This window comes from Mytilus californianus, unplaced genomic scaffold, assembly GCF_021869535.1.
Source record: "Mytilus californianus isolate M0D057914Y unplaced genomic scaffold, xbMytCali1.0.p SCAF_40, whole genome shotgun sequence".
NCBI classification, from domain to species: Eukaryota; Metazoa; Mollusca; class Bivalvia; order Mytilida; family Mytilidae; genus Mytilus; species Mytilus californianus.
This window is the reverse complement of record NW_026262691.1, coordinates 1,063,784-1,090,331: the sequence shown is the minus strand read 5'-3', so window position 1 is coordinate 1,090,331 and position 26,548 is coordinate 1,063,784. Positions and strand designations below refer to the sequence as shown.

The window sequence follows — 26,548 nt, the reverse complement described above, 5'->3', positions numbered from 1 at the left end:
TTTGTTAAAATATACTTTACTTTTTTGGTCTTTTGGAAAATGTTGTTTGTGCTGTATTTAGACCCCTTTACCAAGAAATTTGTTTTGCATGCACACGTATAAAAATTGCGGTTTTTATCCAACGCAATCATAGGTTTGAACGTTGTTTTCAATTTAGACTTGTTTATATATATATATATTATTTACTAATATAACAAAATTTCCACTAAGTTTCTGCGCAAATATATAATCATTACTGAAGGACAGCTTAAGCTTCTGTAATTTTTGTTTGTCTTATTTCTTTTTACTGCACTTACTTGGTTTGTTTTTATGAGAAATATCTTAATATCAATTCTACATTTTAAATTACACCACATTTCAATTTTCCAGTTGTTTCAGGGGGGTCTTTATTTTTTCAATTTGATCTTATTTAGTAGTTCCCTGTCTGACAACACCAAAAGTCACAATAAAAGCTTATAAAGGAGTACTACATGAAATCTTCAGTTTCACTATCCTGTAAAAAATGGTCTAAACAAAATGACTTTTTCAAAGATTTTTGAGTATTTGTGTGTTTTGGGCAGATGGATGGATATAATTATAATATCACCCGCCAGGCCAGATATTGTGACCCTTTTATTTTGCATTTTGGGAGTCAGCGTAAAAAGTCTCTAAAATTTGTGAATATAGAAAAAAAATTCTAAAAGGTGGTTTATTAGGTTCAGTCAGCTTAATTCCATAATATAACAGAATAAATACTTACTTCATCCCTGTTGGCCATAGACATCAACAATTTATCTAACTCATTAACAAGTTTATTAAACGATGGTCGCTCTGATGGATACTCATGCCAACACAATTGCATCATTGTACTTATTTTTTCTGAAGCATAAGGAGGTTTCCCCATTCTATGACCTTCTTTTAAAAGTTCAAATAATCTTTCCACTGGAACAGATGGATAAGGAATTCCTCCAAGTGTAAATATCTCCCATAACAGTACTCCATATGACCAACTACAATTGAGTAAGTTTATTTTTATATTTAGGATCATATCATAAGTTGAGCATATATGGTTTCATGTCATTTAAGTCTGCTTAAAAAAATTAAGTGTTCACAAAAAATATGTGTGACTCACAAGCTTAGGAAAATCAGTATTTCATAAAGCACTACCATTTATTTTGATAAGTTTTATTCTTGGACAATGATTTTTGTCAACTTTTTTCAGACCTAAACTTTCTTTTTTTTCAATAACACATATACATGTTATACAAGAACAAGAATTTTATTTGGAGGATAATGTATATTTGTTTTTTTGCTGTAATTCTCACATAGCTTGTGCTGGCTCTAGCTATTCTTGAACATTGCAGTTGTGTGGTCTTAAAGCTTTGGTTAATTGTGAAGACTTCTGTCAATGATGTATAAAAACCAATAACATGTGATTGAATATTAAAAGTAGGAAATGTCCGACTTTATTAAACAGTCAAAAGAATGATGTACTAAATTTTTAAGAAGAATTTGACTGTAGTAACAGTATTTTGAACTGTTCGTAGCCATTTAAAGGCTTACATAAAATATTCTGCAAATCCATGAAATAAAATATCACAAAATATAGTTACATTATTTCCTCAATCCAAGAAAAATTGATAAATGAATCAAAAGTACTTTATTCTTAGTTTCAGTTTTACTTCTGACCAATATCATTTAAAATAAAAGAACAGAGTTCCATTGTCCCAGGTGTTGCACCTATTTCATCTGTCCAAGGTCCAAGGGCAATAACTAAAAAAAAAAACCTTTTTTTTTTTTGGTTCTTTAAAACTTTTTATAAATATCTTTGAGAAATGAAGGCTTGACATGCTTGAGAGCAAATTTAATGCAATTTTTATATAAAAATATAATATTTCCAAGGGGCATAACTCATTATAAATATTAGATCAGAAATTATTTCCAAACTCGTCCAAGACATTGTTGATATCAACTTATGATATAAGTTTCATAAAAATCTGGCAAAAATTGTACACATGAGAGTGCTAACAATGTAGTTTTCCATATAATTAATGTTTCCAAAGGCATTACTCGTTTAAAAATAATTGATCAGCATTAATTTTCGAACTCGTCCAAGACATTGCTGATATAAACCTATGATATAAATTTCATCAAAATCTGGCAAGATTTGTAGACATGAGAGCACTCACAATGCAATTTCCATATAATCAATATTTTCAAGGGGCATAACTCTGTTTAAAATGATTGATCGACACTGATTTTTTAACTTGTCCAAGACATTGTTGATATAATCATATGATATTAGTTTCATAAAAATCTAGCAAGAATTGTACACATGGGGGTGCTCACAATGCAATTTTCAATATATTTAATATTTTCAAGGGGTGTAACTATTTTAAAAATAATAGATGAGCACTGATTTTCAAATTTGTTCCAGACATTGTTGATATTAACATATGATATTAGTTTCATAAAAATCAGGCAAAAATTGTACCGATGCAATTTTCCATGTAATTAATGTTTCCAAGGGGCATAACTCTTTTAGAAATGATTGATTGACATGGTTTTCGAACTCATTGCGTTGCGCAGGGGACAATTAGACACATTAGTCTGAAAGAGATAAAAACATTTTCACTAATGAATAACTTACACATCACTCTTGATGGTATATTTTCTGTATAATAATGCTTCCGGAGCCATCCATTTCACTGGTAAACGACCCTTAATATAAAAATGTATTCTTTGACTTTTTTTACATACATTTTGTATATAGTCAGAAAAAAATAATAATGAGATAAAACTTGTATTGGGCTGCATGATTCCATTAGATTGACTTTTGTTATGCTACTTTACTTATAAATGCTGTGCAGTTGGTATAGAAAGCACATATAAAAAGATCATAGTCCCTGCTTAACATAATTAAGGTTTCCTGTATTCATACTCAGATACTACAAAAAATATTCAAAATTGTGTATCATAAAAGAAAGACATACATCTCCAGTCTGTCTGTAATAATCCACATTGCTCAGATTTCTAGTCAAACCAAAATCTGCTATTTTCATTACAAAGTTTTCTGAAACTAACACATTTCTAGCAGCTAAATCTCTGTGAACACACTGAAATAGATAAATCAAACCTGATAATACAAAATTGAAACTTGACTGAAATCAACAAAACTGACATTGGTATATTGTGAAATCAAAGAATGATTGTTATACTATATAACTTGTTCATTTTCAATATAAGAGACCCCGAAATATTCTTTTTTTTAATTTAGTTTCACCAAATATATTTTTTTATCTTTATTACATAAGAACTATATAATTTAAATCAATAAAAAAAAAAAAACTGAGAACAAATGTCACAATTTTTTTTTTCCCACTGTCCCAATTGTTGAAATACCAATAAGTTTTTGGGGGAAACTAAAAAAACAATTCAGATTAACAAAATGAAATAAAAAAGGCACAACATCTGAATTAGTTTCCAAAGATTTCCTCATATTTCATTGAAAACTGGTTACAAGTTTAAGAAGCATTGTGAACACAACATATAGATCAATTTAAACACAAATAAACATGATCGACTCAATATTTTCTTTCCACTTTGTTGATTTTGGCCATAGGAATAAATTGGCCATTGTAATATTTTTAACAAAACACCAAACCATTTTCCATATGTTTTAGCGTAAATTTATCTTTGAAATTAAATATATTAAATTGGAAAGGAATAGGTATTTACCATGTTACCTTTGACTATTTTTAATGTTTTTATTGACAGGAAAAAATCGAAAGTTACACCATTATGAACTTGAAGATTATAACAGACAAAAAAGAGGAGACTATTTCTGATAATATATTTTATGCAGTACGTGATCATTGTCTTTATCAATTTTGTGTATCTTTGATTTCATATGCAGTTCTGGATGAGTATATCAATTGTGTTCCATAGTGTTACGTAACTTACACATGTATGCAATTTTTCTTATCTAAAATTTATAAGTTTCTTGATATAAATAACATAATTACAAGAACAAAGGGGAATTGGCATATATTTTGATGCATGGTTTTGCTATAGGATATTAACTTATCTTGAATGAAAATAAACTTGTGAAGCCCTATGCAGTTTTAGAAGTGTTTCAATTGTGTCTGATAGAGTTATGCAATGTTCACACCGACAGTCAAGCAGAAAATAGCCCCAAAAACAAGTGAACGATAATCTTGATGTTCTTATAAACCCATTTTGAATTATTGCATAAGATTATCAATCAGTTCAAGGATAAGTATTAATTGGCAATCCTCAGTAAATCTGTAACCACAGTTAATGTCAGTCCTACATCAGCTTGATAGGCTTTAGGCTGTTACAGGGCACAGAATTATTCAAGTTAGCGAATCAGCTACTCAGGAGATAATTGGATTATAATTGTCTTAATTTTATTAAAAGATCTAAAGAAGCTGTCTAATTGATCCATTACTTAAAATATTAAACAGCTTGTTATATGTACCAGATGTCTTGTGATTAGGTCTGTTATTATTGAAAACTTTGAGGAATAACTCTTTACTACTAAACTGAATATCTCAGACAAGATATTTTGTGCTGACATTTTGGGTATCCAATTGCCAGTGTCTACCTTAATACCAAAATAATGTCTACAACTGCAAGTTTACATGACAAGTAAAATTTTTAAATCAAACCTCTTTTGACGCTAAAAAATCCATTGCCTTTGCAATTTGGTATGCAAATGATATTAAGTCCTTTTCTTTCAATGAAATGCAGCACTTTGACCGCAAAAAGTCTCTCAAATTACCATTGGATGCATATTCAACCAAAACATAGAGAGGCCCTAAAATTATATACAATTTAAAAGACTCAGAGATTATCAATGATGACAAATATATACGATAACTTTGCCACTGATTTTTGAAATCATCATATAAAAAATTCTATAATAAGACTATATGTTCTGCTGACAATAAACTGAACTGTTTTGTCTATCATTTGTTGTTTCGAAATTATTGGTTTTTTGTTGGGCAATGTATGACAAATATATGTTGAGAAACCTCGCCCGTAATTATAAATTATGCAATTCATTGACCGCTCCCGACATGTGTAACTTCAAGGCATATTTTAGCGGCAATCGATGTCTTTCAAAATTACAGCACTTTTCTTGTATCCCTGGTGCTTTCGACTGGAGAACAGTCGTACACAAGCATCGAACAAGTTGGCACTCCGAGGCGGGTGGGGAGCAAGAAGGTAAACTGTGGTTTATTTTTATCAATAGTACCGCTTAAGTCGACGCTAGGGGCCGTCTTGACCTTGTTGTAGGGTATGAATGATTCGTTCATTGTTGAAGACCCTACATCAACTGTCAAGATGAAGAACAGGAATAAAAGCCCTGTTCATTGATAATTTTCTATGTTTTCTATGTATTGTGTGCAATTTTGTCCCATGTACATTTACTCCATATCCTTTCATTTTCTATGAAATACAAATGAATATTTGTCTAGTTATTCTTGTGTGGTGTTTTGTAACTGTATCATTAAAACTCGTGCAATCAAATATTGTACCAGTGTTCTCAAAAAAAACAAAACAAAAAAAAAACTTTATAATGTAGGATTATTGTCTAGACTGAATTAATATAGTGCAAAAGTTTCCATTTGGGCAAGATATATTCTATGAGGGATAATATTCATTTATTTTCATGAAACAAACTCTTCTTTTGTAAAGCAAAGCTTGAAAAACCGTAAAAACAAAATTTGTTCACTGATGACCTTACTAATTCAAAGCATTATTAGCACTTATTTATTATATAGTTCAATATTATATGAAATTGCACACAAACTTTTGGTAACCTTTTGTATGAAGTATTTTGTTGCTACAATAATACATATATATATATATTTCTGGATCCTTTTTAACTGAGTGGTTTCAGTAGTTCATCTACTGCAATCACTAGACAGTCGAGACTGATGTTGTTAGTTTATAATAATAATAATAATAATATTAATCTTTATTTCAAGAGGATATGCTCAATTAGTACAAACACTATTCTCCCTTGAGGCCCTCACACTCCACTCATAATGCATCACACAATTTCTTCATAACAAAGATAAACATAAGAAAACATAATCAAAATTGATACATAATCATTTAAATAATTCCTGGATTTTCAAGTAAAAACTTAAAGCAGTTTGTTTTAAATGTATTTATGTTTGACATGTGTCTTAGTGCTTCTGGTAGTTTAATCCATAAAGTTGGGCCAGAATTGAAAAAGATCTTCTAAATGTGTTTGTTCTTGCCTTTGGTATATTAAGTAATTGGGTAGTATTTGATCTAAGTTGCATTCAATTTTTATTTGTAACATAGGAGATTTTGTTAGACAAATATTCTGGGACAGATCCATATAAACATTTATGAACATATAAGGCCTTGTGGTAAATTACACGATCATTAAATGGAAGCCATGATAACTTTTTAAACATTGTCTTAGATGGGGTATCATAAGGAAGTTCAAGAATAATTCTAGCTGCTTGTTTTTGAAGTTTATCTAATCTATTTGTATTTTGGTCACTGCTGTTTCCCCAAATTGTACAACAGTAATCCAAAATAGGGAGAATATAACCATTAAAGTATAACTTTCTTGTTTCCAGGGGGAGGGATTTCTTTATCCTAGACAAAAGATTTAGCCTGGTACTGATTTTTGTGCACAAAGTGTTAATTTGGGCTGTCCACTCAAGATTTTCATCAATAAAAACCCCTAGGAGCTTTTTGCCATTAACATCTCTAATGTGGGAGTTACCAACAGTCAAATTAAGAACATGGTCTGTTTTTGCTAGTTTCTGTCTAGAACCAATAACCATAGATGTAGTTTTTGTTGGATTTATATACATCTTATTTCCCTTGCACCATTCTTCAATTCTGTCTAAATCATTTGTAATGCTGTCCTGGATGGTATTGAGACTACGACCGAATGGTAGTATCATCTGCATAGAGGTCTGCTTGAGATGAGTTTATATGAAGGGGCAAATCATTAATGAACAATAAAAATAAAAGGGGGCCTAATATGGAGCCCTGAGGTACTCCAGATTTTATTTCTAGTGCCCTTGACTTGATTGTCCCATTTTCCACTTGTTGGAATCTATGAGATAGATATGATTTAAACCAGTTACATGATAAATTTGAAATTTTGTAGCACTGCAATTTTTGAAGAAGGATAATGTGATCTACCAGATCAAATGCTCTTTTAAAATCTAGGAAGATAATACCTATAATTTCTCCATCATCAATGGCTTTCAACCACTGATCAATAAGTTTTAGTAAAGCAGTGTGACAAGAGTGGTGGCTTCTAAATCCAGACTGACTTGCATGAAGGAGCTTATATTTTAATAGGTATCGGTATAGGTGTTTGCAGACATGCTTTTCAAAAATCTTTGAAAGAGTAGGCAAAATAGATATTGGTCTATAGTTGTCGACAGTATCTTTAGGACCCTTTTTATGACTTGGCATGACACGGGCATTTTTAATCTCAGAAGGAAATATACCAGCAGTGATACTCCTATTTATAATATAAGCTATTGATGGTGAAATAACTTCTGATGATAGTTTAAGTATGCAAGGACAGATCTGATCAATGCCTGTAGCTTTTGCAACATTTAAATTGCTAAGGCAGTCCTTAACTTCTGCAACTGTAATCAAGGGGGTGTAAAACCAAGTATCTTGAGGTACTTTTGCTGCTACCTCCTCATAAATCTTATTACTATCAAATTTGTATGATTTAGATGTTTATAGGCTATCTTTCGAGGCAATATTTATAAACTGTTTGTTAAAAGCATCAACTATATGCTGAGTTTCTGTGATAACACCATTGTGTATCTTAAGTTGTGATGGAAAAGGAGGACTTTTAGTTTGGTTGAGCCCCTTGACATATTTCCATAATTCTTTTGGATTTTTAGCCTGTTCAATAGATGTTTCATAAAAATTGTTTTTTACATCATCTATAAGTGATGTGCTTTTGTTCCTCCAGAACCTGTATCTGTATAGATCATGCTTTTTATGGTAATAATCCCTGTTTTGTCTGGCAGTTAATATTTCAGGGGTTATATAACCATTCTGGCCTTTGAACATTTTTGACTCGCTTTGTTTTTGTTGGAGCATGCTTATTTAAAACATTATTGAAAAGAGAATACCAGATATTTAAAGCTTTGTCTGTGTCATGTTCTTCTTTCACAGTATTAAATGGTTTACATTGAAGTTCTTTTATAAAATTCTCTTCGTTAAACTTTTTAAAACATCTATAAGTTATGATCTTGTGGCTAGAATCAGGTATTTCTTTAACATTTGTTTTTCTTGTAAGGCATACTGGGTAATGGTCACTTAATGCCAAATAAGGTACATATGTTTCAATTATATTATCGGACTTATTTGTATATATATGGTCAATGATCTTTTTACTTTTATCTGTTACTCTTGTTAGATTATCAATAAGTTGTGCAAGACCATAGCACTGTATCATATGGGACCATTTGTTGTTACTACATCCTTGAGCATAGTCAATATTTATATCACCCATAATAATAATTTCTAAATCTAAGCTTGATGCTTTACTTATTTCTAATTCAAAAGCATCTATCCAGTCTACTTTCATATCAGGTGAATGTTTGAATCCCACTTGTGCAGATGGGCTCAACTTAAATCTGAATTGACTGGGATTGTCAGTTTTCAGAGCCTAACAAAGGTCTGTTGTTCTCTCCAGGTACCCAGATTTCCTCCACCAATACAAATTTGCCACCATGGGATAGACACAAGTGCTGAAAGTGTCGTTTATATCAGGGCTTCGAAAAATTTGAGCCAGACATTTTGTCCAATCCGGTTTTTTATCTCTTAAATAGAAAATTTGCGATTTTTTATCAGCTAAATATGTTCTTTTTATAATATAAACAAGTACTATCTTTAAAAAAGATATCTGACGTATTCAGGTGTGAGCATAGAATTAAAAACAAACCATGAATCTTTATCAGGTTTTTTTTATCATAGTTAAAAAAAATGCACACAATTTGATGGTAAACGACTGACGATTCTGAAAGTTGAGTATATGCGCTTTTTTATTTAGATTTAAATATATACTGCATGGTACTTAACTAAATGTATATATATAGGTATTTTTCAGATATAAAGAAGTAAATATAGCTGTGAAATAGACAAAAACATAAGATATTAGTACTTCACAATTTTTAATGAATAATAAACTTAATACAGTTTAGTTCCATGAAGAAATTCAATTATAACTATATGTTTAGAACAACGTTTACTATTAGAGATACAACCTACTTTGGTGTGTATATCGGGGACGGACTGACGGATGGAGAGAGATGATCTATATAATACAGCTTTTGACATTTAATTAAATTTGCTTTATATGTATTTTGACATTCTTTATTTCAAGTATAATATTTTGTATTCTTTAAGATCGCTATTCCACCTTGGAAGTTTTAGTCAATAAGATACATTCATATCTATTAATAGCCAAATTGACCTGGTAGATCTAATGGTCCTGTCAGTGATATTTACTTACTCATGTATTAAATTTTTAAGGCTAAGACTACAAAATCTGAACAATTTGACAGTGGTGATAATGACACCTTCTTAACCTAAATTAATTTTAATTTTTCTGGATAATTTCATTTCTTAGTTTGATTTTATGTCCATAATGTTTTTTCTATTAAATCATTTTTTGTTGGTTTTTGTTCCACCCTGTTATTTAGTCCAATCAGAGTAATGATTTGTGACATCATGCATGCCGTTATCATAGTGAGGTGTTCCTTATAAATAGGTCACAAATTGAAATTTTTACGGACTGGGTCAGTAAAAACACATTCACAAAGTTTTCAATTCATATTTTCTCTAATCAAGGAAAATCAAATATTTGTAACTATTTTGGTTGAAATACATCATATCGGGTTGTGATGTTTTAGCCTGATTTTGAATGCTGGGTAGGAAATTAAAATCAGTTGAAGTCTTAATCACTTGTTGAATTATTCTGTAAGTAAAAGCATGCAGATGACTGTTTCTCGTAGCTAATAACCAAATAAGAGTGAACAAGACATCATTGAGATGGGAGCCATCTCTGTGGGCCCCGCTGTAAATAACGTGTGGTAAAAAAATTGTATGGATAAGCTAATATGAAGCACTTTTTTAAGTTATTACATAGTCTCTTTATGTGCTGAGAGTGATTTTATGCTGTGTTTTTTAGTTAAAGTGTTATATTTGGCCTAGGAAGTTGTACATACATTATGACACACCCTCTAGTGTTGGTTAATATACATGTCAAGTATAAACTTTGAAATAATAACAGTTCTCAAGATATAGAGCAGACATGATCTGTACCATAGGACATGGGGTTGTCAACTGAAACCAAAGTTTTTGACCTTGACCTTTGACCTAGGAAGTTGTACATACATTATGACACATCCTCTGGTGTTGGTTAATATACATGTCAAGTAAAAATTTTGAAATCATAACGGTTCTCAAGATATAGAGCGGACACAATCTTTTCTAAGGTAGAACAATAAGTAAAAGTATTATTCTAATATGTTTTTACATTCAATATATTTTAGATTTAATCTTTTTACAAAAAAAACCATAAGTTTAAGGAGTACATTGTGAATTGACAAAAAAGGGGAAGTAACTCAAATTGTTTTTAAAACAACTTTGAAATACACAAAATTATTTACGACATAAAGCTAAGGTAATTGGTGTTAATTAACTGTGTGTTTGACACCAAAGCTGTCAAGTGAAGCCATGCACTGAAATGGGTCACTTGATTTGAGTTTACACAGCTAGTTGAACTTCTTGTCCAGGAAGAATTACGAATTTGCCGGTATTTCAAAGGGAAATAACTTTATATCATTTCAGTCTGAAGGCTTAGGAATCTGGGTGAAAACGGGTTATTTTCCGAATTCCTGGGTTATTTTGCCACCTGGCGGGTGTCCCGGGTGACCCCTCAGGATTGTGAAAATCTCGGGTCACAACCGCAGGATCTGGGTCAGTTTACAGGTATGCCTCTGGTGTTGGTTAATATACATGTCAAGTATAAAGTATGAAATTATAACGGTTCTCTAGATATAGAGAGGACACAATTTGTTACGGACGGACGGACAGACTGATCACTATAGGGTGACCCGCCACTAGGCGGGGTCCTAATAAGAATGAAAGAAAATGAACACATTGATCAAATCAAAAGTCACATGGTTTTGGTATATTTTTGATTTAATTTTATTTATTGATAGTTGCGATTTTTTTCCGTAAATATTTATTGACCACATACTATTTACTGATATTGAATTGAAAATATTCTTCGTTTTTCTTTACCTTAAAGGGGCATTGGCTGTCAAATTCATGTTCACCGATTTGACTCAAATTCTCATATTTGATTTATAACATACTAAAACGTATATCCAAATTATAAAAAGTGTAAAATAAACAATTTACAAGGCATGGGCTCGATAATATGTATCATCTTATGTGTGTATTTCAGTCTAGACGCCATCTAATTAACTATGAAGTTGACCTCCGAAGACTGCCGACAGTCATATTAGCAATATAAACATAAATATAGATATAAATAGATAGCGAACTTATGCAATTGGATTTTTCTAGGTCTGTTTAATTTCATATTAAAGGTTAAAAATATATGTTAATCATCGTTTTTACCTGTATAAGAATGAGTTTTTTTTTGATCGAATAAGTCAATCAAATGATTTACCTTTGTTTCACTTTCAATGTTCACATTCTTTTCCTTTAAATAACTGAACTCGCATAATTCATGCGTAATTCATCTCTAGCTCAGGGGTTAAATTGAAGGTCACATGAATATGGATTCAATGAGGTCGATTTATTCACTTGCAAGTGAATAATTCAATATCGATGTTTCTTAGCTTATTTTGACGAAATTGTACTATACTGGCTGCTAAAATAGAATTATTATTTCACTATTTCACTTTCATTAATGATTGAACAAAAAAATCATATTTTGATTTATTTATATATCTCGTAGCTAGTGCCCCTTTAATAGCTTGGAAATCCATTTTAACGCCAAGTCTGTGTGGATAGAATGTGTCTGTTATTTTGGAAAGGCATTGTTTATTTCTCGAATTGATGAGCACTTTGTAAAACAATTCGTTTGAGCTTTTCCTGAGGGCAATTTAGCCCCAAGGGTACAATGTTACAGGTGTGATGATGTCATTTTAAATGGATTGACAGAAAAAGAACGGAGAGTTTAATTCACAAAGATTAAATATCTGATGACAATGAAAAAAATAAGTGTATGTATTCATTGAACATAAAATTCAAATTTTGAATTCCAGCTGTGTTAATAAAACTAAAAAAGGAACAATTTTTGATTATGTTCTATGCAATTCACATAAAGATTAAAACATGAAGAATAAAAGAATAATACTTTTAATGCTATATTTCCCCCAATTTAATAGAGAGATACCATTGCAGATGTGTTAGTGTAGGTAACAGGAATTCTTTAACTTGTATTTTAATCTGTCGATGTATACATAATAAAATTCAAATAGCAATCACCTGAAAATAAATTCATGGGGGAATCTGTCATGGTGTGTTATTTGGCTTATATTTTTAATAGTATGATTTTGTATAAAAAATATGTTTTATCTTTTAGAAAAAAATTATAAGTTTGTATTTTGTAAAATTTTTAATTAATTTGTTTAATTAATTTTACCTATGTAGTGGCATTAGTACTCGAAATGTTACAGTTTGCTCAAAGCACTTTGATTTGAAATATTAATTGTAATTAGCATATGTCACTTTAAAAGTTTAAGATTTTATCAAAACATTATAGGATTAGGCTTTGTTAATTAAAGTCTATTTTTGCTAATGAGAGTAATATTTACATGTCGAGACATATTTATTTATTTTTGGATTCAGTATAAATATCGTTGTGAAATTTAGGAAACTTGCACTGCTAAAGTCTACTATACTGGATCTGTAAGACTGTTGATCAGTCTACCAGTTGACTTTGTAGTGTTAGACAAAAATGTTATTTTTGACTCACCTTTTATTTTTGATAATTTTTTAGAAAACAGTCAGTGTTTCGGAACCGTAACCTCTCACTACTCACGTCATGATACTGGACCTACAAGACTGTCTACCAGTCTACCAGTTGACAGTTTAGTGTTGAAACAAAATTTATCTCTGACTCATAATTTAACTTTGGAAAATACTTTTGAGAATCTTTTATTTTTGAGACTTTTACATTTTGATTTTGAGATTAAGTTCATTTTATGATTTAGTAGTTTTGGCATTTATTTTACATTGTAAGGAGAAATAGTTTTACTTTGGAGTTGATATTTAGATTTTTACTTTGTACTTTAATTATTATTATTATTTGGCATTGTTTACTAATTGATTGTTATCATCATTCATCTAAATTGTTATCGTTAATTAAATTATGAAAACCTTCCTTGCGTTTTAGCTATGCCTATCAGAACATTAAGTCTAGCAATAGACTGACCCCCTGTCCCTTGGTTCCAGCACATACGAGTTAGCTCCCCCTTTTCTAGCAGTGCTCTGTGGGACCTTGGTGACAGATATGGTGGAGGACCCGGGCACGATACAAATAAGATTCTGAAACTGCATAGCTAGAATGTAGGTTGGCAAAATTAATTCAAAATTATCTAAAACTTAAATTTTCAAAATTGAGACAACAGCAGGAGAGACAATGAGAGGAAAAGAGAACCTGTAACAGCAGAGACAAGTTGCAGATTCAACAACACACAACTAAAAGATAAGTACATCTTGCTTATTATATTACACTTAAATATTTTTTAGTGAAAAGTATAGATGTATGTTGATTCTTGGTGTGAATCTGTAATTTTATAATATTTGTTTGTGCAAAACTTTAAAGAAAATAACATTCAATTCAGGAGAAATATTATTTGTGCAATTTTCTTTGATTGGCAAATTTGAGTCATAGTAGAGAAATTAACATAAACAAGATACTGACAAAATTCCTTTTAGTTTCAGTTTGGTAATTGGAATAAAATAAAATCATGGGAAGAAAGAGAATTTCAAAAGGATGGTGCTGCCAAAAAGACAGATGTGCCAGGCTATCCAGTGTTATACCAGGAACAACAAGTTTCCAGTTCACAACAACCATGGAGAGGAACTTTGTTGAAATTGGACTAGAGAACCTTCAAGTGAGATGTTTAGTCGACAGTGGAGCTTCTTTTAACTGTATCAGCCAACACCAGTTGTATCGTCTAAACACCACTACAGCGATACAGAAATCAACAATCAGTAGTGCAATAGGTGTCTGTGGAGAAGTGCATGAAATAATCGGAGAAATAGTGCTTCAACTTTCTTTTGGACATCTTAGCAGAAATTCATAATTTTTTAACATAACTTGCTAGAGCTAATTTATAGGATTAAACTTTTTGTGAAATAACAAAGCGAAAACAGACTAAAAGAACAGAACTTTGACATTACCAACTCAGATCATTTAGACATTAGTGAATATCATGATGGTGCTTATCATGTTACCATAGCAACCTTCCGCGACAGTAGTACATAGAAAACAATCAGTTTCTATCTTTTTTTTGTAGTATTAGGAATTAGTAGGAGTGCACGCCTGTTGGTTCTTTTTACTACATCAATTTGAATTTTGGATTACAGGGATATTATTTTATAATTCATCTGTTAAATTCGCTTTCAAGGAATACAGGTTGCTGGAAGCTAGCACGTTGAAATAAATTGTTGATATATAAATTTTTTGGCACCAGGTTATAGTTTGTACAGAGTATATTAAGAATGTTTTTAGGTATAGATATATGAATGTCTATATTATGTTTGGGGACAAACATATAAGAGTAGGGGGGAATATGTCATGGTGTGTTATTTGGCTTATATTTTTAATAGTATGATTTTGTATAAAAAATATGTTTTATCTTTTAGAAAAAAATTATAAGTTTGTATTTTGTAAAATTTTTAATTAATTTGTTTAATTAATTTTACCTATGTAGTGGCATTAGTACTCGAAATGTTACAGTTTGCTCAAAGCACTTTGATTTGAAATATTAATTGTAATTAGCATATGTCACTTTAAAAGTTTAAGATTTTATCAAAACATTATAGGATTAGGCTTTGTTAATTAAAGTCTATTTTTGCTAATGAGAGTAATATTTACATGTCGAGACATATTTATTTATTTTTGGATTCAGTATAAATATCGTTGTGAAATTTAGGAAAAGCAGTCACCTTTCGGAAACCTAAACTTGCACTGCTAAAGTCTACTATACTGGATCTGTAAGACTGTTGATCAGTCTACCAGTTGACTTTGTAGTGTTAGACAAAAATGTTATTTTTGACTCACCTTTTATTTTTGATAATTTTTTAGAAAACAGTCAGTGTTTCGGAACCGTAACCTCTCACTACTCACGTCATGATACTGGACCTACAAGACTGTCTACCAGTCTACCAGTTGACAGTTTAGTGTTGAAACAAAATTTATCTCTGACTCATAATTTAACTTTGGAAAATACTTTTGAGAATCTTTTATTTTTGAGACTTTTACATTTTGATTTTGAGATTAAGTTCATTTTATGATTTAGTAGTTTTGGCATTTATTTTACATTGTAAGGAGAAATAGTTTTACTTTGGAGTTGATATTTAGATTTTTACTTTGTACTTTAATTATTATTATTATTTGGCATTGTTTACTAATTGATTGTTATCATCATTCATCTAAATTGTTATCGTTAATTAAATTATGAAAACCTTCCTTGCGTTTTAGCTATGCCTATCAGAACATTAAGTCTAGCAATAGACTGACCCCCTGTCCCTTGGTTCCAGCACATACGAGTTAGCTCCCCCTTTTCTAGCAGTGCTCTGTGGGACCTTGGTGACAAATCATTTTTTGATTAGATGCCAATTATCATTTATTTCATTACAGGATTGACATTCATTAGAAATTGAAGCTAATTAATAGTTATTTATTCTGTTTGAGGATTTTTTTTAACAAGTTAATTTGAAATCAAAGGAGACTTATTTTCCTGATCAAATAAACTTTAATTCACATATATATTAATTTGTTTTCTTATGAAAAGAGCTTGTTTGTTTTTATATGAGGTGTTATAAGCTTTAAGTCATGGTCCCTCAATATATCTAAATGCCTGCATGGTATACTTAGCCATACATTTTTATTGGTTTGGTGGGTGTAAATTCAATATTGATATTCGAATAATGACATTTTTTTATGCAAACCAAAAGATTTTAGGGAATCTGCAGTATCAATGTCTTGTTGTCATATCTCTGTCGACGATAGGTTAATGCCTGTATAGTGTACTAAGCCATATGTTACTATTAATCGTCTCTATTGTGTAAGTTTTGAAACTAAATTTGAATATTGATATTCATATGCAAACTGAAGAATTTGAAATTTAAATGATTTATGTGAAAAATAACGAGTACAGGGCGGGGGTATGACACGAAGTCAGCCAATGCCTACCGAAATTATAAATCCTAGCCTCCTTACTTGTATGATAATTTAATCCGAAATGAAGATTGTCAGATGAAAAAAATACAGCCCTTTTGCTTAGGACTAGAGTTGATATATATATAGCATTTGCTAATAATCCAATCAAAATAGTAACACACATATTCCCAAGCGAATATAATGCACAAAAAAGGGGTTGTTGTATACTCAGAAATATAGTTAGGTGATATAGTTTCCATGTACCTACCTGTTATAACAAATTTGATTGACATGGACTACAACTGATTATGGCGTTAGTTGTTATAATACACACAAAAATTAATTGGGCTAATTTAGTCTCTATTGCATAGTTTATCTCATTGGCAATCATAGCCCACATCTTTTTATTCAAGAAAAGTTGTAAATCTTGAATATTTTGTAAACAATTTATGAAGCTTGATCGATACATAGATTCCCTCAGATACCGATTGTTCTCTTTTCTTCTACTTCACAAATGAACAACTGAGGTCAGGAATTCAGAATGTGGCAGTTATTATATATGCTCAATTTGTATATAATTCAAAGCATTATCGAACTATGTCAGCCTAATGGACTTTCATCTTTAGAATTCCCTTTGCATTAATATCTATGTTATATATAAATAACCTTTTATATAAATGAGATACCATAGGGATAACTTGGAGTGTATACATGAACATGTAAAATAAATAGGGAATGTGTGCATGGGACACAGATGATGCCCCCACTTGCATATAACATTATCAAGAGACAATACTCAAGAAGGGTAAAAGTGACGCTACCCAAATTTGTACTTGATGCAAGTTTTGTGGTAATGAACATTGTGTAAAAGTTTCATAACATATGGCTGAGGCAAACTTAAGTCAGAGAACAGAAACGAAAAATTCAGCAATATTTCCATTTGTAAAGGGACATAACTCTAGAATGGTAAATGTGACGCCACTAAAATTCAAACTTGATCTGTGTTTTGTGGTAATAAGCACTGTGTATAAGTTTCATAACATTTTGTCGAGGCAAACTAAAGTTAGAGAATGGAAACCAATTTTGGGACGTATGGACGGACGGACTTACAGACGGACAAGGGTAAAACTTAATGCCTCCTCAGCTACGACGGGGGCATAAAAACCAACAGCATTATTTAACAAAGATAATGATGGAATGGAATTTTAATGTCCAGTGACATAAACAACATGCATGTCAGAACAGAAACTTGAAATTGACAAAAAAGAGGGACGAAAGATACCAGAGGGACAGTCAAACTCATAGATCGAAAACAAACTGACAACGCCATGGCCAAAAATAAAAAGACAAACATACAAATAATAGTATAGATGACACAACATAGAAAACTAAAGACTAAGCAACATGAACCCATAGATATTAATAGAACTCTACTATTTACAAGGTAGTCATGCTTAGTCAGAATTTGACGTGATATTTCGCAATGTTCACATTATTATACAATATAACTAACAATTGCGAAGAGGAATTTCTTAATCTGCTCTAGAACATTCTAATTGAAAGATAAATCTGTGATTTTACTATGTTCACAACTTCAACAAAGCAAAGCAAGTAAGTTATAGATCTGAATTTAAATCAGATTGGTTATGGAGGTTCCTCTCTTATTTTCAATATATATACATATTTTAAATTGTTACTATACCAATAGTTCTGTAACTTTCTATCTGTATAAACCAATGATCGACAAGTGTGTACAGTTTTGTGAAATAAATGTTTATAAATTCAAAATGTCAATAATTATTGACGAGTATATATCAGGGCTTCCAAAATTATTTTTAGCCAGCCGGACATTTTATATATTATCCCGATTTTAATCCCTTAAGATTAAATAAATAAAAGGCAATTATGGTAATCAGTTGCCGAGTTGGCCATCCCAATGATTGACATTAAAAAAAAAACTATATTAAACTTTCTTTGATTCAAATTCGAAGTTCTGACGTAAACTGTTAAATTGGCAGTGCATCATTCGAAGTGTGCAACATCAGCGTACTTATATCTGCATAGACTCTTTATTTGTGCAAAATAACGTTGTCAAAAACTTTACTTTCGTTTTTAAATCTAAACCGGATTTTATCTTGACAATAGTAAAACATGGACCAGAGATGGATACGTAAATTCCGTGTACGTTTGCAAAGCATGAATGAGTGTAAGTAGCTCTTTCTACGTTATTTCTTCAAGAAAATTATCGAAATAAACGTGAGATAAAGGTATCAATGACAATTTAAGCATTTTTTGAAGAAATTAGGATGCATAATTAAATTTCACACCTGCGCACATGCGCACACGTGTACTAGTTCAAACAGAGACATGTCTCTGGTTCAAACAACGTAGTTATGACGATTTTACATTTTCACCTTTTTAATTTTTCATCAAATCATATTTGTAAATGTATTTCTGATAATTTAAATCTTTTAAACTAAATTAATTAGATGCAAACCGCTGAAATGTAAGAAAATTACTTTGAGTAGACCGATCAATGTCCGGTTCAAAATAGTTTACCTGTCACCTGAACAGGTATATGTCAGCTGTTCGACAACTAATTAGCCTTGATTAAAATGAGAAGGTATTAAAGTAGGGGTTGTTTTGATAATACTTAATGATCATGTCACTTTTATGACCGGAAATGTGTGGCTGTTAAAGGCAAAATGTTGGGTCAAAAAGATCACGAATTATGTTAAAATGACCGTCTCTTAAGCCTTGAAAACTTAAATTGAGATGTCCGTTTCATGCTTTGCCCAGCATTATTATTACCGGACATTATACATATGTCTGGAATATATGACCGTTTTGGAAGCCTAGGTATATATTTACATTTTCCAAATTTTACCATTGGAAAATATCTAAATGGATTTTTACTTCATCAAAACTTTAGTTGGAATTATTTAGATTTTCATAAATATCATTCATTACACCAGAAATGTCATTCATAAACAAGTGCTAGTAAAATTGACTACATGTAGCAGTTAAGTAATGTTTCACCGTCGGACTCAAAAACAAAATAAAATGTACAAATGATGTATATTACACCTAATAGTTCCATATTACCAGCCATGTACACTGATCTATACGCTCAGTAGTGAATCAATGCATTAACCTGCATTACGTAATTGTGTAATAAGAGTTTTTAAGCCAGACAAGAAATCGCTTGAATACCTGAACGTGTTACCTCACAATCCCTCTGGCAATATTTCTGATAGCCTTGCTGATGATCAAATTAGGGAAGGACCGAATTAACTAAATGTTTTACATGAAAGTGTTATGAACCGTGAAACTGTGCATGCGCTTGACATCATCTTGTCGGGTAAAACAACCGTACGATTGACAAGAGATTTTGACACTAAATTACAACTATGTTAGACCCTTCTTGTTTTGGTACTTTGTGGTTTATAGATATCACATGGTTTTTTTTTACCTGGGAAGCTATCAAGATGGCTACATGTAGAGAATTAATGTTCCCAATTTTAAATCGATGGTGATATTTCATCTAGGAGAATAAAAGGTTAATATTTATGAATTTGTGCTTTTTTATACATAATGAATATCAATTTTTCATTTTTTGCAGCATTTCCCTTTAATGCTTTGTAACTTAAGGGGGTGAAGATAATCATTGGGGAATCAAGAACATTCTGACAATGACTGACATGAAACAATTACTTTGTACTTTAGATATGGATTCTGCAGTGAACTGAAATTAATTTGTACATTGATAGTTCTAAAACCGGATGTGGACTTGACAACAGAAAATAACAGAGACGGAAAAACTAAAATCTGTGAATTTTTGTCAAGCATCAACGAGTTTAAGTCCTTCTCACCATGTTATTTCTTAAAGTAAATTCTTGATATGAACATAAGATATGTGGTGTGAATTATCTAAAATAATATTTTTCATCATTTTGAAAGCTTTCAAATGCACAAATAAACTGTTACCACAGAGATATGTCTCGCCTTTTTGTAATTTGATAATGCAAATGTTACAATTAAAATAGCAATACTTTAACATGTAAGTTATGCAAATATTCAAAGTCGATGAACGATGACTGAAGGTACATGGCTAAACAATCTCCATGGAATGAGATGGGCCAATGCTAATACAACTGCATACCAAATACCATTGACTTATCATAAGTCGTTCCCTTTAAACAAACCTAAACATGTAAACTATGAAAAATTTCAAAGTCAATAGACCTTGACTGAGGGGGTGGGGCCAAATAATCTCCATTGAAATGAGATGTGCCAATGCTAATACAACTGCATACCAAATATCATTGACCTACCACTAGTGGTTCACCATGAACTAGACCTAATCACAAACTTATACATTGTTGACGCCGCCGCCACCAGAAACAGCATACCTATGTCTCGCTTTTTTACTCCGTCAAGGCGAGACAATAAATAACACACCTTTGCACATGGGTCAGACTTGTACTTATGTCAACAATGATGTTCTTTCGATTGTTTTCCTCTTACACCTATTAAATTCTATGATTCAATCAGTTAAAATACTTTTTTGATCAAATACATTATTTATTAATAAAATTATTTAGATTAAGTTTAATTTCAGAAACAATGTCAAAAAGATAGATTGATATCCGGTACCTTTTTGTTCACCTGTTAGTCTAGCAGGTAAATTTTAACTGTCAATCAACCTTCTTAGTCAGTCATAACTATTTTTGTGAGGGGGTATATAATTAGGGCTTGTTTTTAAAGTAATTACTCCTTGTGTCACTGTAAAGCAAAACAAGAATGTGTCCATAGTACACGGATGCCCCACTGGCACTATCATTTTTTATGTTCAGAGTTTCAAGTTGATTGAAATTCAAACTTCATCAAAAACTACCTTGACCAAAAACTTTAACCTGCCCACTCGCACTATCATTTTCTATGTTCAGTGGACCGTGAAATTGGGGTCAAAACTCTAATTTGGCATTAAAATTAGAAAGATCATATCATAGGGAACATGTGTACTAAGTTTCAAGTTGATTGGACTTCAACTTCATCAAAAACTATCTTGACCAAAAACTTTAACCTGAAGCGGGACAGACAGACAAACGGACACACAGACCAAAAAACATAATGCCCCTAGGTGGGGCATAAAAAGTCAAGTAAAAGAGATGATCTGAACATAGATTTTTTCTGAATTGTATTTAAATGGCAAATGTACATTTGATTTCTGCTTTAGATGTACACCAGCCGGTCAAATTTTTTTTTGTATTTATAAGTCATGACCAGAAAATATGACTATTTTGGAAGTCATGGTATATACATGAACAATCAATCAATATGTATTTCATATTGCACTTGACACTTTTAGTAAACTACTTTACCTTTTTGTGTGCAGCATCCTAAAAAATTAATTATATTTGTATGGCTGCCTATTAATTTCATCACTTCCATTTCTTGCATTAAATCTATTAATTCTCTGTCAGTTGCATCCTCTGAAATATTCAAATAATGTCATTAGCTTATAAAACAATTGGTCACATTCAAAATGTGTTAAGTTTGTTTTCATTCATTTTTAAATCCTAACATATTTAGTATTAAAATTAATAGTTCAAAAAGGCAGGGGAACCTTGATGTCTATGTAAAAATTTGTGTTTTTTTTTCCAAGTAAGTTCAATAGATTTAAAATTCCTTTTCAATATCTACTAATGACAGAATCAATTCCACATTGTATTACTAAAAATGACATGTATTTAAATAATCTAGTTTTACAAAATTCAAAGTCAGACACAACTAAATAATTTTTTTTCATATTTCCCCAAGGTTTGTGCTAGTCTACATAATGCCCATTAGAAAACAATCAAGTATTAATACAATTAAAAGAAATAATAAATTTCACCCTTAAGCATCTTCACAGCCACGGTTGTTGAAGTGGTAGATGGCAACATATCAACTGCCTCAGCCTTTACGACAAGGCCAAAGGCACCTTCTCCCAATTTTTCACCCAAAATCAACCTACAATTAATACAATCAAGTAAATATAACTGCCATCTAGATATATATTGGTTTAAAAATGTAATAAACAGCTGTGCCATGAGCGCATGATATGCCCGTCGTCTTGTGTGTGAATTTTTATGCAATAAGCATAAATAGTTTCTGACATACGGCGTGACATGCGAAAACCCCCTTTTTTTTTTACAAAAAACTCAATATCTCTAAAATAAAATTTTGAATCAAAACCAAAAAATATACAGATCTTTAGATTAATATATCTAAGAAGTGTGTAAAATTTTAAGCTATAATCATAAATCGTTTTTGAGATACAGTGCGACATGTGAAAACCCCCCTTTTAAAAAAAAAAAATCAATATCTCAAAAATAAAATTTTGAATCAAAACCAAAAAGTATACAGATCTTAAGATTAATATAACTAAGAAGTGTGTAAAATTTTAAGCAATAATCATAAATTGTTTTTGAGATACGGCGCAACATGTGAAAAAAAACACACACCTGTTTCAGTTACTAAGTCCCGTAACTCAAAAAGTTTGAATCTTATTTTCACCAAAAAGTATACAGATCGTTTGACCATCATAAGAAACAACTATGTTAAGTTTCATGAAATTTGGATAAGTCATTCTCAAGTTACAGTGCAACATGTTTATGACGGACGGACACCGGACATTTGTATACCATAATACGTCTGTCAAAAATTGACGGGCGTATAAAAATGATAAATAATAAAAATTCTTTAAGTTGTGATTATCATTTTTTATCAGATTCTAAAACAAGAGTGCACACGTTGAAGTGTCTCACCCTTTTTACTTATCATTGAATTCATGTTGAATGTCTTGAATATGAAGGTTTTACTACAAATATCACATAAACTTAACTAGATCAATGTTCTATGAAAATGAAGTCACAGTCAAATGAACCATGGTAGACAGACATGTACACCTACAAGCATTCCATACACCAAATATACTGGTCCTATTGCTTATAATATCTGAGAAAGAGATAAAACCATAAAAACTAAATAATGTCAAATGAACCATGAAATTGAGGACAAGGTCAGATGAAACCTGTCAGACTGAAATGGTTACCTTACAATCATTCCATGCATCAATATTTTATCTGAGAAATAGACCATTTTTTAAGTCTTAGATGCATCTTTTTTTTATTAGTTGTTATTGGCTTTGAAGTAGCTGTCAGTAACTGTGAGTACCGGTACTCTCAGATCTGTACTTAGTGTCTTTTTGTTGAGGGGATGTATAAGTACCCTGCCACATCCACTCTGTGTTTTTGTTAGATTTATTTACCGTATTTTCTTTGGAGTTTGGTATTTTTGTTATTTTACTTTCTTCTATTTGTATCCATCTGATGAGTTTAGCCCTTTTTAACTGATTTTATAGTTTGTTCTTATAAGGTACTGTAACACCACTGTCCCAGGTTAGGGGGAGGGTTGGGCGCCCGCTAACATGTTTAACCCTGCCACATTCTGTATGTGACTGTCCCAAGTCATGGGAGCAAATAATGCAGTGGTTTTTGTTGGTTTCTGTGTATCATATTTGTTTTTCGTTCATTATTTTGTACATAAATTAGGTCGTTAGTTTTCTAGTATTAATTGTTTTACATTTGTCATTTCGGGGCCTTTTATAGCTTACTATGCGGTAGGGGTTTTGCTCATTGTTGAAGGCTGTACCGTGACCTATAGGTGTTAATTTCTATGTCATTTGGTCTCTTGTGGAGAGTTGTCTCATTGGCAATCATACCACATTTTCTTATTTTTATACAAATGAACCATTAAAACGAGGTCAAGGTCAAATGAAACCTGTTAGTCACACATGTATACCTAACAATTATTCCGTACACCAAATATAGTTGACATAATGCTTATAGTATCTTAGCAACTTTAACATTGATCACTGATCCATGAAATGTTGTCAAGGTCAGGTGAACCCTACTAGATGGACATGTAGACATTGCAAGGAATCCATATACCAAATAAGTTTATCTTATTACACATAATAAGTGAGTATTTTATTTGACCAAAAAACTGTAATTTTTTTCAAGCAGTCACTGAACCATGGTATGAGGTCGAGGACATGGACATATGACAGATGGAAACTTTGTAGAATATTCATCACTCAATAACTTTGTTTACCGAACACTTGTATCATTTTACACATGATAGCCAAGTTGAAATTTTTCGTCACATTTTTCTCAGGAAATACAATACAAGGATTTCTGAAATTTGGTTTCAGGGTTTATATAAGTTAGCTATACCGTGTGATGCGTTTTCAGATACCCCACATTTTTAAAGCGGGGGTATAATAAAAGCTTTATACAAATATTTTACCCCTTCATCGTGACTGCCAGATTGTAATCCCTATGTCTCGCTTACTGTGACTTTCATCGCAGGTGAGACAAAAATGAAGGTTTATGATTATTTTTTAGATAGGGAAAAATACATAATTTTTTGTATTGCTTTTCTACATAATATTTCATCCAAGTAAGTGCATTGAGCAATGCTAACTTTCAGTCAATGGATACCAGTTGATAATACAATATTGAGTAATGCTAAACTATGGTCCCCAGTTCAATGGATACAAGTTTACCATGCAGTTTCAATGTTTACATCAAATAATTTACATCTACTGGCAAGTTTCGTGCTAGGACTTACTTATCTCTACTAAATTCATAGTGTTTATCAAGAGGAAGATGGTATTCGGACATCATGGTTAAATCAGATGACAACCGCAGTCTTGGATCAGGTTCGATTCTTATTGTTTGGAAACCAGTTGGATGTGTGCCATCATTTGACTCCTTCTGTAAGTAAATGTTTAGATGGTCTTTAATGTTATTGCATTCTGAAACCTAGCTTATTGAAATTGATATGCCGAAGTAAAACTACATCAATTTTTTGATTTATTAATACCAATAAGCATTTGAAAAATGTTTTAGAGCAAACATATACTTAAAGAAACCTAAAGAAGCAAGTTTTTAAAATAGAATGAAGATACTAAATTGTCATTCATATTAATATGAACTTTAGAAATCATTGCTTAAAACTGCTTGAAGACAAAAAAAAAAAATTATTATTTTGAGTGCATAAGATATGTGTTTACTTTATATGATCACCAAATTGCTCATATTTCAGATAAGTTATCTCTTTTGTTTTTCTAACAGAGGTAAGCACTTCTCTTTTTCTCTCTTCTTAATCATCATCAAATATAAGATACTCTGCTGCACTTATGTATTCACGAAATCTATGTCTGAAATAGAAACATACCTGTCTCATGACAATAACTTTTTTTATGTCTCTGTATTTGTGTGACTGTACTCTTTTTTTACATCTATAGAATCCAATGCTAACCAGTGACAGGATAAGAACCAGGAATAGCACTATTGTGTAAATCATTCTTATATCCCTTTTTTTTTCTGATCGATCCCCAGATCTGGTTACATTGTTTGGTCTATCTATAAGGTATTAAATTGTATATATATATATGCGAAAATAAATATATGATTTTGGAAATATATTAAAGGTATAAAAAGTCATGAAATTTCAAAATGCAATTCTGCATTCACTTGTTTCTGGTTTTCTGCTTCAACATCCCAGATGTTTTATTTATGAACCAAACTTCTTTCCTCAAGCTTGGTGTTCCTCTGGGTTTTTCTCATATTCCTATTGAACTATAGGAAGCATTCCAGAAGAATATGAATAAAGTGTGTTCAAAACCAAGACGTTTATCCTAGTTTATATATCTAACGTTTTCACTTTTGCCAGATAAAATAAATTCATCCTTGTTTTAATGATTTAACATGGGAAACAGGGTAGAAATATCAATTGTATATGACATGGATGATGATAATTTTGTAGTCCGAATCTATTACAAACCTTAGTAAATATTTTTGACCTGTTTTCAGTATTCCCGTTTTCAACTGATTTTAACTTTATACCATTGTTTAACAGTCTAAAATACAGAAACAGATGCCAGGAGGATTGCTCAACATATTTGTGCAATAAAAACCAAGGAGAGTATCCTGATTTATATCATTATGGAAAGACCAAAACTACATC

At 31.3% G+C, this 26,548-nt stretch overlaps 1 protein-coding gene across 1 annotated transcript in view; it reads right to left on the bottom strand.

Moving 5' to 3' along the window:
- Positions 1–26,548, bottom strand: part of LOC127699767 (fibroblast growth factor receptor 1-like) — a 97,929-nt gene that overhangs the window by 9,146 nt on the left and 62,235 nt on the right. Inside the window, exons 3-10 of the mRNA XM_052203123.1 lie at positions 25,775–25,944; positions 25,148–25,293; positions 22,368–22,483; positions 21,853–21,963; positions 4,671–4,819; positions 2,973–3,095; positions 2,630–2,700; positions 740–989 (exon numbers count right to left, since the gene is read on the bottom strand). Of these exons, the coding sequence (XP_052059083.1) occupies positions 740–989; positions 2,630–2,700; positions 2,973–3,095; positions 4,671–4,819; positions 21,853–21,963; positions 22,368–22,483; positions 25,148–25,293; positions 25,775–25,944 (1,136 nt within the window). The remainder of the gene's footprint in view (positions 1–739; positions 990–2,629; positions 2,701–2,972; positions 3,096–4,670; positions 4,820–21,852; positions 21,964–22,367; positions 22,484–25,147; positions 25,294–25,774; positions 25,945–26,548) is intronic.